This window comes from Capra hircus, chromosome 11 (genome assembly GCF_001704415.2).
Source record: "Capra hircus breed San Clemente chromosome 11, ASM170441v1, whole genome shotgun sequence".
Lineage (NCBI taxonomy): Eukaryota > Metazoa > Chordata > Mammalia > Artiodactyla > Bovidae > Capra > Capra hircus.
The window spans coordinates 84,801,655-84,820,662 of NC_030818.1; the positions used below are offsets into that span (position 1 = coordinate 84,801,655).

Sequence of the window (19,008 nt, forward strand, 5' to 3'; positions counted from 1 at the left end):
ACATTCTCCTTCTTTCTTTGTGTGAATTATTCCGCTGTTCTCTTTGATGCTGGTGGAACTGTCGATCATAGTTCCAACCCTCTCCTCAGGGTCAGCACCTGAGTATCATGAGCAATCAAGAGTATCCTTATGCCCTGGCTCCACCCATTTGTTGAACCTAGACTGATCCAAAAGTATGCTTCTCAGGGATGGCTATGTGGATATTTAGAGAGGACATGTTTCCTCCCTATAGATTGCGAGCTTCCGAAGGCCATACTATCTGCTATTTATGGAGGTAGCTTATGACTAATGAAGCCAAACAGAGGGACTTCCCTAGTGGTCCAGTATTAAGACTTTGCCTTTCAAGGAAGAGGGAGTGGGTTCAATGACTGGTTGGGGAGCTAAGATCTCACATGCCTCAAGGCCAGAAAAACAGAACATAAACAACAGAAGCAATAGCAAATTCAACAAAGAGTTTAAGAAAAACTTTTTAAAAGGCCAAGCAGAGATAAGCTGTGTGGAGAGATAGGAAAGAGAGGAAGAGAGAGCAAACTCTGATGTTCTTATTCAAGTTCTTGGATCTGAACTGATCTGAAGCCAAACAGAGAAGGGCTCGCCCTGCCAATGTTTCAGTTACCCGACCAGCTGAACCTCAAGCTTGATGTCCAAAGATTTCCAATACATTCTATTGTTTCTGTTCTCGAGATAATTTCAGTTGAGCTTTTTCACTTACAGCTGAAGAATTTTGAATAAGAGAAGGAGGCAGCGTGAATCAGCTTAGTGGAAGAATCAAAAGAATCCTGTCTTCAAGTGAAATCTTACCAGAAGCCCCAGTGTAGAGAGGACGTGGCTTGTAGAGACATGTCTGTAGCTGATGAGGGGATGGCGAAGAGCAGAGATGTGACTTCAGCAGGATCCTACCTGCACCCTCAAGGAAACCTTGAGCCATCTCTGTGACATCTGAACACACCAAGTAACCAATTGTAAAACTACCTGTGTAGCTTAGACCCCAGAGCTCACGAGATTATAAACTCAGTGACCACAGGGATGGTATTTGTCTTATTCTCCTCCTTATCTCAGTGTCTAATGCAGTGACTGCGGAATCAGTACACAAATATTTTCTATGCAGAATATTTTTTTATGGAGAATAAATGATGTAGTTATTTTCTCTTTATGTCTCCTCAATTAACTGCTATAATAACCTTCTTCCATACAAATTTCTTCCAGAGCTGCTGAGAGGTTCAATTGGAACACGATATGCAGAGTATCTAACAAGATTCCTTCTTCCACCCATTTCCTCCAAAACTCTCTGAACGTCTGTTGCATTTAGTGGAATACACGCCAGACTTGGAATCAGGAGCCCTGTATTTTAGGTCAATTACGGTACGGTTGTATGCAAGCCCCTCTCCTCTTGGAGCCTTCTGTCAAATGAGGGGGCTGAGTTAGCTGAGCCCTCAGCTCCCTTTCAAGTCTCCCATTCCACAGCTGAGTGTGGAGCAGGATATTGATGACTCACTTAGCTGGATAAACAAGCTCTCGCAATGTGCAGTCTGCTAAAGTAATGAGCAATGTGCGGAACTCTTTCTAAACCGAAAAAAATTTTCACACCAGACAGAGTCCAAAACCTCTGAGGGTTAAATGAGGGGAACTATAATACTAAGCAGATGAATCCTCAAAATAATATTGCAACACCTCCTGGCACTCCCATCCCTGTTTCCATAGGGTCTTTCCTGAGTGATTTAGCTGCCGTGCCTGGGGACACCTGAGGTCACCTCCAGCCTGGCCCCACCCCACCCAGCCCAGCACACCCTTTGCACTGAGCCGCAAAAAGGAACACACAGACTCCCTTCCAAGGCCTCCCAGGGAGTCCATGGTGGACTCATTAGCTGCCAGTTGGTCATCACACTTCCTTTCTTTCTCTCTAAGCAAATGTTGATCCCCGAGGTTCCTAGGGTTCATAGGAAGAGAATTAAGATAGGGAATCCCAAACTGGCCATCTGATGATAAGAAGAAGCCACATTGCATCTTTTGCGTGTACTGCCCCTGTGGCGGTCACTGTAGAGGTATGAAGTAGGTAATATCAGCCTCCAGTTACAGATGAAGAAACTGAAACACAGATTAAGTAACTCATCTGCTATCACTGCTTCACAAGGGTGAAACCAGATTCGAGCACAGAGCTTCTTACTACACTTCCGTGTTTTCAATTCCTATTATGTCTCTAGGCACGTGAAATTGTTTTCCTTTAGTAAATGTGAGCAAGTAAGCTTTTTGAAAACCAAGATGAAACTGTTTGCTCCAACTGGTATAGTACTGAGTATGTAAACTGTGAGTCTTGCTGAAAACAGGTCATTCATGGGGTGAGACCTGGGAGCCAGAAGGAAAAAGGGCCCCAGTGCATGAAGTTCTGTTTCACTCTCTGAGCAGATGGTCTGGGATGGAACCTGCTGTAGACACTCCTGAGCTGATTCAACCCAATCAGGGCTGTCCTTCTGGGTTCTTCTGCAACAGGAGCCTTACAAAACTAGAGGTGGAGGCCCAGCTCTCTGCAAATCCAATAGCAAGAGTCATTCATAACCCCATCTGGCAGAAGCTTTAATCCTAGGAAATCAATCAAAGCTTACATCTAAAGGTTTCTTTCTTCTTCTTTTTTTTTCTTTTATTGAGTCTTCTCGGATGGCCTCAGGCCCATGAAAATCCCTTCACTGTAAGTTATGCCACAGTGTCAGTGCCCAGTACACGCTCCGTGGAACTTTTAGTGGCTTGAGATGGAACTGGGCAAAATCTGTATTTATATCTGTGGCAAAACTGATCCGAAAAAATATTGCTTACATCACTTTATAACATGTGAGGGAAAAAGTTATCTTCAGAGTTTGATAGCAGGAAAAGTGTGTTTTTGCTGACTAATGAATAGGGCTTCCCAGGCTGGCGCTAGTGATAAAGAACCTGCCTGCCAATGCAGGAGAGGTAAGAGATGCAGGTTCAGTCCCTGGGTCAGGAAGATCCCCTGGAGAAGGAAATGGCAACCCACTCGAGTATTCTTGTCCGGAGAATCCCATGGACTGAGGAGCCCGCTGAGCTATGATCCATGGGCTCGCAAAGAGTCGGACACAACTGAGCTACTGAGCGCACACGCATGAATACACATTATTTACTCAGACATGATGCATTTTATAATCAATTGCGTTTAGCTTTGGACAGTAGCAGTCAGAAATATACTACAGGATATTTCTACATGCATAGATATAATTGTTGGTGTTGTTTAGTCGCTAAGTCATGTCCGACTCTTTTGCCACCCTATGGACTGTAACCCACCAGGCTCCTCTGTCCTTGGGATTTCCCAGGCAAGAATACTGGAGTGAGTTGCCATTTCCTCCTCCAGGGGATCTTCCTGACCCAGGGATCGAACCTGAGTCTCCTGCACTGGCAGGCGGGTTCTTTACCACTGAGATACCAGGGAAGCCAGTATATTTAGTATATACGCATGTATATAGGGACTCCTAGGTGGCTCAGCAGTAAAGAACACGCCTACCAATGCAGGAGACACAGGTTAGATCACTGGGTCAGGAAGAGCCCCTGGAGAGGGAAATGACACCCTACTTTTGTATTCTTGCCTGGGAAATCTCATGGACAGAGGAGCCTGACGGGCTACAGTCCATGGGCTCGCAAAGAGTCGGACGTGACTGAGCAAGCGTGCACAGTAGCAGAGTGGCTGCATATATATGGTGTATATTGATGGGCCTTCTGATGACTCTGCCTAGAAGTTCTCACCTACCTTTTTTGACTCACATATTCTTTCTCATTCTTCAGGACTCTCTTGGGCCATATTCTTTCTCGGTGACTCCTTCTTCACCTCCCCTGAGGCTGGATTAGCTGGCCTTATAACTCCTCAAGTTTACCTCCATCCCAACAGCACTCAGTGGACATTGCAATGGCCCAGTTTTATCAGCTTCCCCGTCATGCGTTGAGTTCCTTATGGGAGAGAATAATCTGTCCTTCAAGTCTGTGTTTCCTGGACAAAGCAGAATGCAAAGTTATCAGGAATATTTGCTGACTTAACACCTGACTGAATAAATACACAAAGGAAGGAATGGAGAGAGAAGGGAAAAGAGAGATGGGAAAAGTGAAGATAAAAGGACAGATTAAATTCATGTTTGATCCTAAAGATTATCATCTTAGATTTTTACTTAGAAAAGTTAAAGTTATTCACTTTTTACTCCTTTATCCTTTTGTTCTTTGGTTTCTATCCTTAAAGCTGTATACAACTATTTCCTCAAGCAAGAAATAGAGTAGCATTAGTAAATTTATAAATATAATATTATAAGCATATAAATATAAACTTGCAAGTATAAGATCTCTGCGGAATGACTGAGCTGTAGTAATACCAATACAACTGACAACTTTGCAAACCCTGGGACTTTCCACAGCACGAGACTCACATAGATGTGAGTTGTTTGCCCATCTGTATTGTAGTAGGCAAGTGGGCAGCAAGGAAACCGAGTCAAAAACCTTCTTGGAGAAACAATAAACCCTTTCTTATGTGAGAGATGTAACTTCCAAGCCCTTCTTCCTGAGAAAGGCATTTGTAAGCCAGTGGGAATGCTGATGCCTTTAAGAGGTCCCATAATATGCAATGAGCTTCCCAGGCAGCTCAGTGGTAAAGAATCTACCTGCCAATGAAACGGGAAACTCAGATTCGATTCTTGGGTTAGCAAGATCCTCGGAAATGGCCATCCACTCCAGTATTCTTGCGTGGAAAATCCCATGGATAGAGGAGCCTGGCAGGTGACAGTCCCTGGGGTCACAGAGTGGGACATGACTGAGTGACTGAACACACCAGCACAGCATGTGATAAAGAAGCAGTACTGCTCAGGAAGCCTTGTATTCTAGATTTCTGTCCCTTCAGTGGTATGGTGGTGGTGGTGGTTTAGACGCTAAGCCGTGTCCGACTCTTGCGACCCCATGGACTATACCCTGGCAGGCTCCTCTGTCCATGGGGTTCTTCAGACAAGAATACTGGAGTGGGTTGCCATTTCCTTCTCCATTCACTGGTGTAAAGAGTTTAAATATTCAGTCAGATCAGGGAAGTAGGACTTTGCCTTCTAGACCAGCTGCCAGCTGGATTCAGTATATTACAAAGCCTCCTATGTAACAGAGAAAATGGTAATTTTTAGAAAGGATGCTCTCTCGAGCTCGCCGGCTATTTCTTGCTGTCCTCTCCCCTTATTATCCTCCCCTCCTGGGCATAGTCATCTCGCCTGTGAGATTCACATTAGACTCCTGTGCTCTGAACCTGAGACACGTCTCTCTGGTTTGGCCCCGAGAGCATCTCTAACCTGTCTTCTTTCATTCAACACACACTTGATGACTACTGGCTGTTCTTGGACCCATGTGGGCCACTGGGAGTAAAGAGACACATTAGAAGGAACCCTGCCCTCCCAGAGACCACAGTCCAGAGTAGAGCAGGGCTCCTGGGCAGGGTGGGTGCTCAAGCACTGCTCTCTGAAAAAGGGGACCCTAGGGCTGTGTCTTGAAGGATGATGTCATGAGAACAGCTAGAATGTTTCATTCCCTCCTTGACCTTCAGTGGCCTTCCTCCCCCATACAAATGGGGAACCACACTGGATGATTCTTAAGTTTCTTTGCCCACCAAGTAGCAATATGTAAAGATAGAACCTGTCCAGTGGAAGGCATATAAGAGAAATGTGTTCATGTTAATAATTAATAAAGAACTTATATTTTAAGTATGCCTTTAAGGTATTACATTCTCAGAGCCAAGAGGCTTCCCAGTTCTCTGATCATTCCTCACTAAGAAGAAATAAATTCTGACTTCCAAGTGAAGGGCACATCCTCCCTGGAACATTCCACCTAGAATATGGAGAAACAGAGGACTAGATCCTTAGGCCAGCTTCTCCTCCTCTGGGAAGGAAGCAGCAACCTATGGGGCTAGACAGGCTCTGAAGCTCTGGATTCCCTTCCACCCTGGCTGTGGAGGCAGAGGCTTGGGGCTCTAGAGGAATCTGGAAAAGCAGTCTGGGAGGACTTCTGGGGTCGGGGGGACCCGAGAGAAGTGCATTGTTGATACTCAGATTCTTCCCCAGCATTACTGTCCCCAGGGTGCCCTAGGAAGCTGAGATGGGGGAGGAGGTCAGTTCTGGGACACTAATTAGCATCCTTGCATAGGAAGGACAGTGGGATTGCGCTGCAATTCAGAGGGACAATGGAAAGTTGAGGGTAGTTAACAAACAATTTAAAACTGAGTGTGAAGACCAGAGGGCCTCTTTGGTAGCTTACAAAGGTCACAATTTCAGTAGGAAAACAGGAAAGGCTCAAAACTCAGGATATAATACTTAGTGTAGAGCTTTAGACAATTGAATATACGGCCAAGACAGCTCTGTTATACCAAAGTCAAGGCCTTGGTTGGGAAAATCTGGATCCCCTTACACACCTTGGTGAATCCCCCCAAAGATTTTGGCTCCCCAGAAATCTGATGCCTCAGAATCTGAAAGCACTTGCTCCTATTAAGAGCTAACACCACTCCTGTGTGGGAAGACACTGCAAGACAACAGAGTCCACTTTCGGATCCAAAGTCAATAATTTGAGTTAACTATTTGCGTGACCCATAATCCTACTACAACGGTTTCCTAAACATTTCAAAGATCTTTGGTCACATGATAAAATTAACACAGAATCCAGAAACTCAAGGTGCCATCATGGCTCCATATAGCATCTGATAAGAAAGAAATGGACCTACGTTCCAAAACAGCCCCAATAATCAGCCAGAAAGTCTTGGTGGGAATAGGTATTTGCAGTCCTAAATTTTAAAGATTCTTGATCGGGGGGTTAGAGCACAAAATTATATAAGGAAGACTTTATTGACTTGGGGACACACTCCTTGGTTAAATGACTTACTATCTGTTGTATGGAGAAGCCGATGGCACCCCACTCCAGTGCTCTTGCCTGGAAAATCCCATGGACGGAAGAGCCTGGTGGGCTGCAGTCCATGGGGTCACTAAGTCGGACACGACTGAGCGACTTCACTTATCACTTTCATGCATTGGAGAAGGAAATGGCAACCCACTCCAGTGTTCTTGCCTGGAGAATCCCAGGGATGGGGGAGCCTGGTGGGCTGCCGTCTATGGGGTTGCACAGAGTCAGACACGAATGAAGTGACTTAGCAGCAGCAGCAGCAGTGGGCAGCAGCAGTGGGCAGACTAGTGGTCTCCACCCCCAAGACGTCCAAGTCCTAATCCTTAGAATTTGGTGAACTTGTCAGTTCACAAGGCAAAAGGGAATTAAGGTTGCAGATGGAATTAGAATTGCTAATCAGCTGACCTTGAAATATGGTGATTATCCTGGATTATCCAAGTAGGTTCAGTGTAATTACGGAGGTCCTTAAAAGTAGAAGTTGAGGGAGGCAGAGAAAGGTCAGAGAAAGAGATGTGATGATGGAGGCAGAGAGACCTTGTGATCCTGGGGGAGGGGAGCTACCAGCTGAGGCTCTAAAAGCTGGGAAAGGCAATGAAGTGGATTCTCCCAAAGCCTCCAGAAAAGAAAGGAGCGCTCCATCACCTTGGTTTTAACCTAGTGAGGCCTGTGTTTGACAGCTAACCCACGGAAGTATGAGATAGATAATACATTTGTATTGTTTTAAACCTCTAAGCTTATGATAATTTCTTACAGCAGGTGGAGAACTCTGACACCACTACAAGAAGGATCCTGGGGATGATATCCATATGCCTTTAGGAGATTTCCCAGAAAACTGAAGAAAGCAACGGCCAACACTAAACCAGGCTAAATGCCTGAATTAGTGAAGAAACAGAAGAGAAAGGGATTAAAATCGCAGGGACAACAACATGCTGGAACAGATGTATTATGTGAGGCCAGGAGACCCACCCAAGGATTATGTTTCATGGTAGCTTAAAGGTCACCAAGGCCATCAGGAATGTACCGGTGAGAGACAGCACCGAGAAGTTCAGTGCTGGCTCTTGGCAGAGGTCACAGCTAAGGAAGAGGGGTTGCTATGGAGACGGCTTACAGGTAGCAATGGGATGATGAGGCCCTGAAGCAGTAAAGGTAAAGTGTTAACAGCTAATTGCCAAAATCAAAAGGCCAGAATTACCATGGAATCCTCAGTGCATTAGAAAGGAAGTTAAGAATGATCAGGAGACTAACAGTAATAAAATGACTAAAATAAAGTGTCATATGCTTTGTCCAGTTTCAGATAAGGTAAGGAAACTGGAAGGACGTTTTCAGACTCAGGCTTTTTGGCAATTAAGGGAGCTGATTTCTCAGGAGAAAGGACCTTGCTGCAGCAAAACACGTGTATATTATAGAGGCAAACTTCGTTTTTTCTGTGCTTTGTGTTATCATGCTTCACAAATATTGCACTTTTTTTTAATCAACTGAAGCTTTGCAGTGGCCCTGAGTCAAGCGAATTTATCAGAGCATTTGCCCCCTTCATATCTCTGTCTCATTTTGCTAATTCTCATAATATTTCAAACTTTTTAAAATTATTGTTATATTTCTTGTTGGACTTTCCAGGTGGCTCAGACAGTAAAGAATCTGCCTGCAATGCAGGAGACCTGGGTTTGATCCCTGAGTTGGGAGGATCCCCTGGAGGAGCACACAGCAACCCACTCCAGTATTCTTGCTGGAGAATCTCATAGACAGAGGAGCCTGGCGGGCTACAGTCCATGGGGTCGCAAAGAGTCGGACACAACTGAGAGAGACCAAGCACAGCACGTATTTGTTGCAGTGATCTGTGATCAGTGATCTTTGGTGTTGCTACTTCAGCTTGCTGAAGGCTCAGATGATACTTAGCATAGTTTAGCTATAAAGCCTTTTTAAATTAAGGTACTATATATTTTTTTGACATAACACTATTGCATACATAATAGACTGCAGTAGGATGTAAATATACTTCCCTGGTGGCTCAGATGGTAAAGAACCCACCTGCCAATGCAGGAGACCTGGGTTCCATCCCTGGGCTAGGAATGGCACCCCACTCCAGTATTCTTGCCTGCAGAATCCCATGGAGAGAGGGGCCTGGCGGGCTACAGCCCATGAGGTCACAAAGAGTCGGACATGATACTCTGCATATCACATAGTGTAAACATAACTGTTACATGCACTGGAAAACCAAAATATGTGAGTGACTCAGTTTATTGTGACATTTACTTAATTGTGGTGGTCTGGAACAGACCACATACTATCTCCAAGAAATGTCTGTAATGATTCCCCAGGACTTTCCTAGAGGGGCCTGCAGTCACTTACTTAGGTGGCTGTTGCTGAGGAGACAGGAATACCTAGCCATTTCGAAGACCTTTGAACACAAGGTAGGACTGACACTGAGACCCAGAAACCCAGAAGGTCATGATGGCTCCACATTAGACTGGAGACGTGGGGGTCAAGTAATGAGTGGAGTCCTTGCCCACTTCACGTTGGGTCCATTGGGTCTGCAGGCATACCTGGCCATCATATCCCCATCCCCCAAAGGTATAACTGAGTTTGACTAAGTACATGTAATAACTCCCACACTGGGTCTCGATGTATGGGATAAGAACCAGCAGGGAGGAAGCAAAGGGGTCTTCTGAAACTGGTTTCCCAACTATCCCACTCCTGTCTGGAGAATAAAATAACAAACAGTATCACAATCCTCAGGCAGAGGGGGTAATTAGTGCCACCAAACAGAGTCCGATGGTCCCACTCATATTTCCATTTAGTATGGCAGTCTGCTTCCTACAGAACCAGAGGGACCCTGGGGAATGCCTACAGACCACCACAAGCTCAACCAATCATGAGCCTAAATCAGAGATGCTTTACCGGTTGTCACGTCTCTGCAAGAGCAGATTCAAATGGCCTTGGAGATATGCTACATGGCCATCGATTCGATAAACGCGATCTTTTTCATCCAAATCATGAAAGACAGAGAAAACAGTTGGCCCTGAGGTGAAATGGACAACAATATATAATCACAGTTGATCCAGAGTCATATTAATGCTTCCGCCTTCTCTCAGAACATAGTCTGAGGAGAGCAGAGCCATCTGGACCTCCCACAGGGCATCTTGTTCATCCATTACCGAGATAGCATTGTGATCAGGAAGGATGAGCAAGAGTTGGCTAGCCTTATTAAGGTGCTTGTAATTTTAAAGGGTAGGAGATAAACCTTATGAAGATTCAGGGCCCTGCCACATCACCAAAGTTTTCAAAGATCCAATGGTTAGGAACATCATCTTCAAAGAAAAATTACCAATGGCTCCATCATTCATCCTGTACTTAGGAGAAGAAAGCATAGTGTCTTCTAGGTCTTCATGTAGAGGTAAGGTGTTGACAACTCATCACAGGTTGAATTAAGAAGAGTTATGATGATGTCTTGGAGGATCTTGAAGGCATGGTCTGGGCTAAGGGTGTATGAGATTAAGGCCTTAAGAATATAATTGAGGCTCAGCCTGATGGTTCAGTCTCCTTTCTTCTTTCTTCCTCAATCTCTACCTGCTTCTCAGCTTCAGCTGAGGTCTCAGAACATAGGTTCCTGGATCAAGAGCTATGGGAGGACCTCGGAGGAGTCGCTTCATTGATAGAGCAGCTGTGCCTTGGGTTGGGAACCCCAGGGGCCACCCTCCACTGCTGCTGACTCACTTAGTTGAGTCCTATTTTGCCTTCACACTTAAAGCCACCTTAGAATGTTAATTTTAGTACCTACAAGATGTAGTATTGCTCAGGCCATCTGTCCTTATACAAGCACGTGTAGACTACTTCACAGCTGACACAGCATGGAAACTAATGAGAGATTAGTTATCCTCACAATAATCCTCTGTTCCTACTTCACGTATGAAAAGACTGAGATTCAACAAGTGACTTGTCATAGATCTCACAGGAGACAAGGGACAGATTTTGTGAACCAAAACCTTCTAACTCCAAACTCTTGTTTTATTACATCTGTGCATGCTAAGTCATTTCAGTTGTGTCTGACTCTGTGTGGTCCTATGGACTGTCGTAGCTCACAATGCTTCTCTGTCCATGGGATTCTCCAGGCAAGCATACTGGAGTGCATTGCCATTTCTCCCTCCAAGAGATCTTCCCAACCCAGAACCAACTTCTCATCTGTTGTTTGTTGTTCAGTTCCTCAGTCATGTCTGATTCTTTGGGACTGCATGGACTGCAGTATGCCAGGCCTCCCTGTCCTTCACCAACTCCCAGAGCTTGCTCAAACTCGTGTCCATGGAGTGAATGATGCCGTCCAACCATCTCGTCCTCTGTCATACCCTTCTCCTCCTGCCTTCAATCTTTCCCAGCATCAAGGTCTTTTCCAATGAGTCAGCTCTTCACATCAGATGACCAAAGTATCGGAGCTTCAGCTTCGGCATCAGTCCTCCCATTTCATCTAGATGTCCATAATTCAAAAACTCCCACAGTCTTGGTGAGTAGAAGTTTCTTTCTCTTTCTTTGAACTAAAGTATAGTTGATTAACAATGTTGTGCTGGTTTCAACAAAGCCATTCAATTATACACACACACACACACTCTTTTTCAGATTCCTATTAGAGGTTGCCTGCAATGGCACCCTACTCCAGTACTCTTGCCTGGAAAATCCCATGGATGGAGGAGCCTGGCGGGCTGCAGTTCATGGGGTCGCTGAGAGTCGGGCACAACTGAGTGACTTCACTTTCCCTTGTCACTTTCATTCATTGGAGAAGGAAATGGCAACCCACTCCAGTATTCTTGCCTGGAGAATCCCAGGGATGGAGGAGCCTTGTAGGCTGCCATCTATGGAGTCGCACCGAGTCGGACACGACTGAAGCGACGCAGCAGCAGCAGCAGCAGCCTGCATGCTAAGTCAGTTCAGTCCTGTCTGACTCTGTGCAATTCTATGGACTGTAGCAATCCAGGGTCCTCTGTCCATGAGATTCTCCAGGCAAGAATACTGGAGTGGGTTGCCATCATCTCCTCTAGGGGGTCTTTCCAACCCAGGAATTGAACCTGTGTCTCTTATGTCTCCTGCATTGGCAGGAGGGTTCTTTATGACTAGCGCCACCTGGGAAGCCCCTCGTTATAGGTTATGACAAAATAATTAATATAGTTCCCTGTGCTATAGCTCCTTGTTGTTCCATGTTCCTATCTATTTTACATATAGTACTATGCATAGTAGTGTGTATCTGTTAATCTCAAACTCCCAATTTATCCCTCCTCCCTCCCCCTAGAAGTTTCTTTTTTAGAAATGAAAGATATTCCCTCGAAAGTTTTCTGTCCATATCTGGTGGAATTGTGATTAAGTTCAGGGAAAGGTGAAAACTTCATTTAGTCTCAGTGATACTCTCAACCCTTCTCTAGCCCCTTACCTCTGAAAGCTGCCAGAAAACGTTCTCCAATCAGTGGGAGAGGAGAGGGGGGTGCTGGCCACAACTTCCAGGCTTTAATATTCAGGTCTCTGAGCTGAAAGCCTTCAAGGTTTCCTCTGACAGCATGGAGTGGCTTTGGAGACTGTGAATCCCGGGTTCAAACAGAAGACTTGACGTTAACTGGATGGCATCATTCAGTTAATCTCTTAGAGGCTCCCTTTACTCATTTGTAAAACTTGCTGCCTATCTTGAAAGGCTTATCAATAGATTGAACAGGTGGTGTGGGTTCCTATTTCCTCCTTCTTTTGTCTCTAATTTGTTTCAAAGTTTGGTTTCTGGTAGTGTTGGTATAGATATAGATATAGATGAACAGATATAGACATACACACCCAAGGACTCCAGGTCACAGAAACAACAGACCCAACAGAAATCATCCTTGGGCTCAGCAAGGGACTCCATCTCCAAAGTTGAGCTGTATGTGTGTGTGCTCAGTTGCTCCAATTGTGCCAGACTCTTTGCAATCCAATAGATTGTAGCCCGCCAAGCTCCTCTGTCTGTGGAATTCTCCAGGCAAGAATACTGGAGTGGGTAGCCATTCCCTTCTCCAGAGGCTCTTCCTAACCCAGGGATTAAACCTGGGTCCCCTGCATTGCAGGCAGATTCTTTACTGTCTGAGAATCTTTTACCTGGGAGTTACCTGGCCTTTATTTGCTGTTACAACACTGGACAATTACCTGACTTGTAAATATGGAAGTATCTAAAGGCAGGTGAGTAACAAAACTTTGGCTTAGACATTTGATATCTTGATATACACATAATTTATAATTATTTCAGAGGATCATCTGATACCCATTAAATAATGGCCACTAGATTAATCACAGAGGAGAATGGACTGAGTTAGGGGAAAAGGCCACTGTGAAGGACCTAAGGTCAAAGTGAACAGAGCTGGGTGAATAATAAATCCCCTGAAGTTTGTAAGGGATGACCCACAGACCCTTCTTATTCATACCTTGGTCCTCCAGTTCAGAGTCCATTACCCACTCTCAGTGTGGGCTCTGGGAATGCCTTGGACTTCACTGGACCTTGGTTGCTTTACCAAAGCTGCGTTGGCAACTCTTAATCAAGAGCTAGACTTGACAATAATTCTCAAGCACATCTGGAAGCCGAAACTTCATCCTCCTCCCTGTACGTCTACGTGAGAACTAGACACGTCTAAGACTGTGAAAGCTGGAGCTGCTTTGGTTGTGGCAGGGGAGGGGGCTCAGTGGGTCCCTGTCACCTCTTTTTGATGGCACTTAAATTCTTGACTCCAGGGCCATCCCCAGTTGTAAGAACTCCACCGCATTATGCCCTTGGCTGCTATTACCACAGTCTCCGGGTCAGCCTGGCTCAGGACTAAGCCTCTGACCTGCCGCACCTCATCTCAGTTAATCCTCACAACACCCTTGGTCCTTATAAAAGTGATTTACCCGGTCATGGCTAATGCAAGGGTGAGGACACAGAGCCTGGTTCACTACCCGCCCCCGCCCCAGCCTCCGCCTCCACTCCCAGTGGCCTGGGCCCTGGCCCTACCCCAGGACTGGGTTAAGTAGCAAAGGCATGAAGTATCTATCCCCAAAGGCAAGGTCGAATAAAGATTTCTGCTGGCTAAGTCTTGAAATGTTAAGAAAAAGGAAGCTTGCTGATTCTGGGTCCCTACCACGGTGGAAGCTTTCATCTAGAGGCTGGAAGTGTGTGTGCCAACAACTCTCTCCCCCCAGCAACCACGCATGGGAAGGTTTGACAGAACGCAATTCAAACAGGCACTCATTAGGCAGCAGGCCCACTTCTGCTTAATCACAGGCAGTGAAAGAGCAAAGAATTTGGATCAGCCTTTCTGGGTCCTAGCAAAAGCCACTTCTGGTGGGCTCCAGTCCTTGCAAAGGCTGTTTCCTAATGATGCACCCTTTAGAAGGGCTGGAAAGAAATTTAGCAGCATATAGAGGCCCTCAGCATGGACTTCCCAGGTGGTACTAGTGGTAAAGAATCCCCCTGCCAATGCAGAGGACACAAGAGACACCAGTTCGATCCCTGGCTCGGGAAGATCAAATTAAACATCAATGAATCATTGTTTACTGAACACTCACCGTGTGCCAGGCACAGGGACAGGTGCTGCTGGGGATACAGAGGTGATGTCACTGGATGATAAGCTCTTTGTGAATTTAGAAGATGGGACCAGTCGACTAGAAAGCCTCCTCTTCTGCCATATGTCCTTCCAAATGCCACAAAACCACAGCTTTGCAAGGACTTTGATGAACTCCATCCATAGCTTGGCACTGAGGACTAGACTCTTCTATCACACAGTTCCCTCTGCTTATAGTAGTGCTGTTTCTCTTCCTTCAATACCCAAAGTCCTTCTGGATTGATTCAGTGGCCACCCCTTCCAGGACACAAACTGACAGCCGTAGTCAGGTGGGGCGCCCAACCTAAGGGCTGCCATGAACCTGTTTACTCACCATGCGATGCTGCCTACTGTCTGTCTGTTTCCATGTCTGTTTTCCCAACCTGCACGGAAATGACAGAGGCACCGAATAAACGCTTCAGGATTGAATTGACCCTCTCTGGGCTGGAGGTACGTCTCTTAGATCAGGTCTACAGTGCATAGGATTGCTGAGAGCCCACCCATCTCTGATAACCCTAACACGTGGATCTTTGACCTAGAGAAAGGCTGCTGGCAGGACATTCACTTCTGGGAGCCAGGTGGTCTCCTCCTTGATGATTTCCAATCAGGTTTGCAGGGGAAACTGTTTTTCTTGGGGAACCACGTGGAATCCTGCATTATTTGAGACCGAGGTAAGCCTCACTCCTCTAGTTACTTTTACAGTTGCCCTAAGAACCGCTGGGCTTTAAAATCTTAGAAAGCATAGCCAGCTTGGGATTCACTGGACTTGGGGTTCACTCCTCACTCACCTAAAGGTGGTTTCACATCAGGTTATAAACTGTCTGGGCTGATTTCCTCACCTGTAATAGGAACATAATGCATGCCTCTGGAAGTGTGAATACAGTGAGATATTCCACCTAAATCAGACAGCACACGCCCACACCATGTATATTGCTTTGTATACACAGTGATAGTGATTCACTCACAAAGGAGTGTTGACCTAAGAGAATGGGTGAGTTCCTGGCTGGTGGGAGGTTAGAGTTTGAGGCTGGTGGGCCTCAAATCCCGGACAGCAGAAAAATCATCATTTGCCAGACCCCACGAGTTTAGTTAAATACGCACAATTTTATTGATTGAAGAGATTAGGACAAAAACATTAAACCGAATACAGGACAAAGCACCAGAGGCCATAGATTCCCACCATGCATGTCACCAATCTTTCCTCCAACAAGGTACTTAAAAAATAAGGGAGAGGGAAGAAAAACAGGTCCTTCTTGACTCAGCCCCATCTTCAGAATGTAAAAAACCCTCTCTCCTTTTTTATCTCCTATTATCAAAATAGAATCCAGAGCAAATCCATGGCCTCCTTGTCTCCTGACGATGAATGGTTAAGCCGCCCTCCTGGGAATGAGGCCGGGTTCCTGCTAAGTAGGAATAGAGCATCCAAGGTCTGCACATACATGCCACATACTATAATGAAGCACAGATTCAAGTAACATTTACATACTAGAGTCCACGTGTCACCTACCCAAAAACATGACCATTTCACAAAACATATACAGGCAGTAAAATCCGAACAACTGAGGTACTGGAAACACAAATATTGATGCCAAAAGAGTTTTGTATCATACAGCAATATAGAAGCGCCGTAACAGAAAAAAAAAAGAAAAGAAAAGAAAAGAAAAACATTTGCCACTCGAAATCAAGTAAAGCTATCTAGAAAAGCCAAATAAAAGGTTATTTCAGGGACAGAAATACTCAAACAAAGAAAAATATATATATATAAATGTTAACTACAGCATGTAACATGTTACCCAAGTTAACCCGTAATTGAAGTACTGGCTTAATACATCACAATGTGACATTTTCCTTAATAAATAGAAGAGTTCTTGAAAAATACAAAGGTGCATATGGGGATAGAGAGCTGTATTTTTTGTTTTTTGTTTTTTTTTTTAATATCATCCTAGCTTTCAGCTTATTTTCCTTCCTGCTTGTCTCAACTGAGGGTTTTTGTCCAAACCAGAGGGCCTCCCAAGCTACAAGGATCATATTCCATAAAGAAAATGCAATAGCTGCCCTGTATTTCATACATGTGGGACAACCTGCTTCATTTCATGAGTTGTCAATAAAGCAAAGACAAAATGTTTAGTTGAGATCAGAGTGTTACAAGAGCTTCAGACTCCAACAGCATCTGGAATCTCACTCCATCACTAACATCTCAGCAAATAGGCATGCCTGTGATGCAGCCCTCGTCATTCACCAGAAAAAAAAAATAATAATAATAATAAAATTAAAGAGTTGAATTTTTCTTTTCCTTTCATTTTTCTTTCTTTAAACTATGATAGCAATGATGCATCTGGAAGTTTGACTTCTAAGAGCTTCCTGCCACAAACCAATTGACAGAAAACAGAATACTGGGTTAAAGGACAGGTTTGATCCCCACCCCCCCCGCCCACTTCAGGGAGCAAAGCACTAAACGTGTCATTTCCTGACCAGGATATTCAATAGTTTATTTAGAAGAAATGAGTTGAAGAGCGCAATTAGGAGACACAAACTGGACTTTTATTTTCTTTTAGTTTTAGCACCCAGGTTTCACATCAGTCTGTGTGCACCGAATTTTTATTTAATGAACCCCGTGAATTATCAGATAGGTGGCTGGCTTGTTTAAAAAGAAAATAAAAAACAAAAAACCCTTGGCCAATGGTACCTTCCCTGAATCATGACAAGAAGTTAAATGCTAACAGTGCGATGCCAAGATGTGTGTTTGAGGCAGAGTTTTGATTCTATCAAGATTTGCAACTATTTGGAACAAAATGGAAAGGGGGATAGGCGGAAGCAGCCCAGCTGACAGGGGTGGTCTCCCGGGGGGGTTCCGTCGGGCGAGAGAAGCTCCAGGGGGCTCCTGCCCGCCCGACAGGACCCTGGAGCCCGCCTCCATCCCGCATCTCTGGCCCCCATGCTACATGTTCAGTCAGCTCCTTGACGGTTTTCCTTCTTTGAACCAAGAAGCCTGAGTGTCCGTGTCCCTCCTGCTACCAAGCCAGGCGATACGTGTTCCCTGGAAGAACTCCTCTCCGCTGCCCTCTCTCTCGCTTCTGGTACCTGCTAAGTCCCCGTGGGGCATGAGCTCAGTTAAAGAAAGGGTCCAAGGTCTCCTCCATGTTGACATCCGGCACCAGCTGATCAGACACTTCCTTAGCACCATATCCTGAATTCGAGACGCTAAAATCTGTAGAAAACCAAGGATGGTCCAGAATCTCCTGGGAGGTCAGCCGCTCCGAGGGCTCCCGCCGCAGGATGCTCCGGATGAGGCACTTGGCCTTGGGCGACAGAGTCTCTGGAATGTTGAACTGGCCACGCCGGATCTTGCTGAAGAGCGAACTGGGCTCAATGTCATGGAAAGGGTACCGCCCAACCAGCATGGTGTAGAGCATCACTCCCAGGCTCCACACGTCAGCTGCTTTGCCCGAGTAGCTGCCATTGGTGTTCAAGATCTCCGGGCTGACATACGCTGGGCAGCCGTGCTTGTCGGAGAGTGAGTCGTCATCTCCCCGCAGAATATAGGCGTCTTCCAGGCTTTCCAGCTTGACCCGAGTCCTGCAAGAAAGGGAGCAAAACATGAGCTTGTAAGGATGCTCTGAGCCCCAGGAACCCCACCATTATGTCACAGCTTCCGTCTGAATGTTTCCAAAGCCTCGTATTCATTCATTGGACCAGCCAAACACTGTTTACTGGGCACCTTCTAGGTGGCGAGACCCTGTTCCAGAGCTGGGGAGCCAGGAGGCAAAGAATTTGCCTGAAACTTTTGATCCACTGGGGGACTGAAACCTTCAGCAGGTAGACAAATCACAAATAGATTATTACCACCTCAACTTAATGGTAATGATGGGGAGTCACAAGATTTGAACTCAGATCCAACCAGCTGGGAAACTCACACAGTCTGTCCATAGCTTCCAGCAAACTTGTGACTAACATAATACAACACAGGAGCCAGGATTTTTCATTCAACAGTTTTGCTTCCTTTCAACACTCCTTTACTTAGACGTAGAGGATTTTCCTAACCCATTTTACAGAGAAGAACACGGAAGCTCAGAGAATTTAAGTAACTTACCCAAAGCCATCTGGTTGGGAAACAGAAAAAAGTTGACCTCACATCTTCCTAAGTCAACCTGGTGCTCTCTCCACACCAAAATGCCTCTCTTAGGACACAGGCAGAGCCAGAAAATGTTCCCTAGAAATGCATTCCATCACTTTGTCCTTCCAAAGCCAACATTCTCATCTTCTTTCCAAGCCCACCCTCTTCCCAAGATTTCCTGTTGAATCTGTGTCCTGTCCCGCCCATCACACTCCTAGGGTCTGGTCCTGGACCTAGTATGCAAGCTACTCGGGTTACCTAGATTCTTCACTTGGGCCACACATATGTGATTCTGCCTCACATGGGTACATGAGTGTGTGTGTGTGAATCTTCTCCCCATCGGTTAAGGACCACTGAGCTCACTGATGAATGCAGGACCCTCCTAGGTATGATGGGGAAGAAGAGAGGTATAGAAAT

General features: G+C 45.5%; 1 protein-coding gene across 2 annotated transcripts in view; it reads right to left on the reverse strand.

Moving 5' to 3' along the window:
* Positions 15,562–19,008, reverse strand: part of TRIB2 (tribbles pseudokinase 2) — a 29,380-nt gene continuing 25,933 nt past the window's right edge. For both annotated transcript variants that reach the window (XM_005686991.3, XM_018055626.1), the window contains one exon: positions 15,562–18,053. In XM_005686991.3, the coding sequence (XP_005687048.1) occupies positions 17,585–18,053 (469 nt within the window). In that variant the 3' untranslated portion in view covers positions 15,562–17,584. The remainder of the gene's footprint in view (positions 18,054–19,008) is intronic.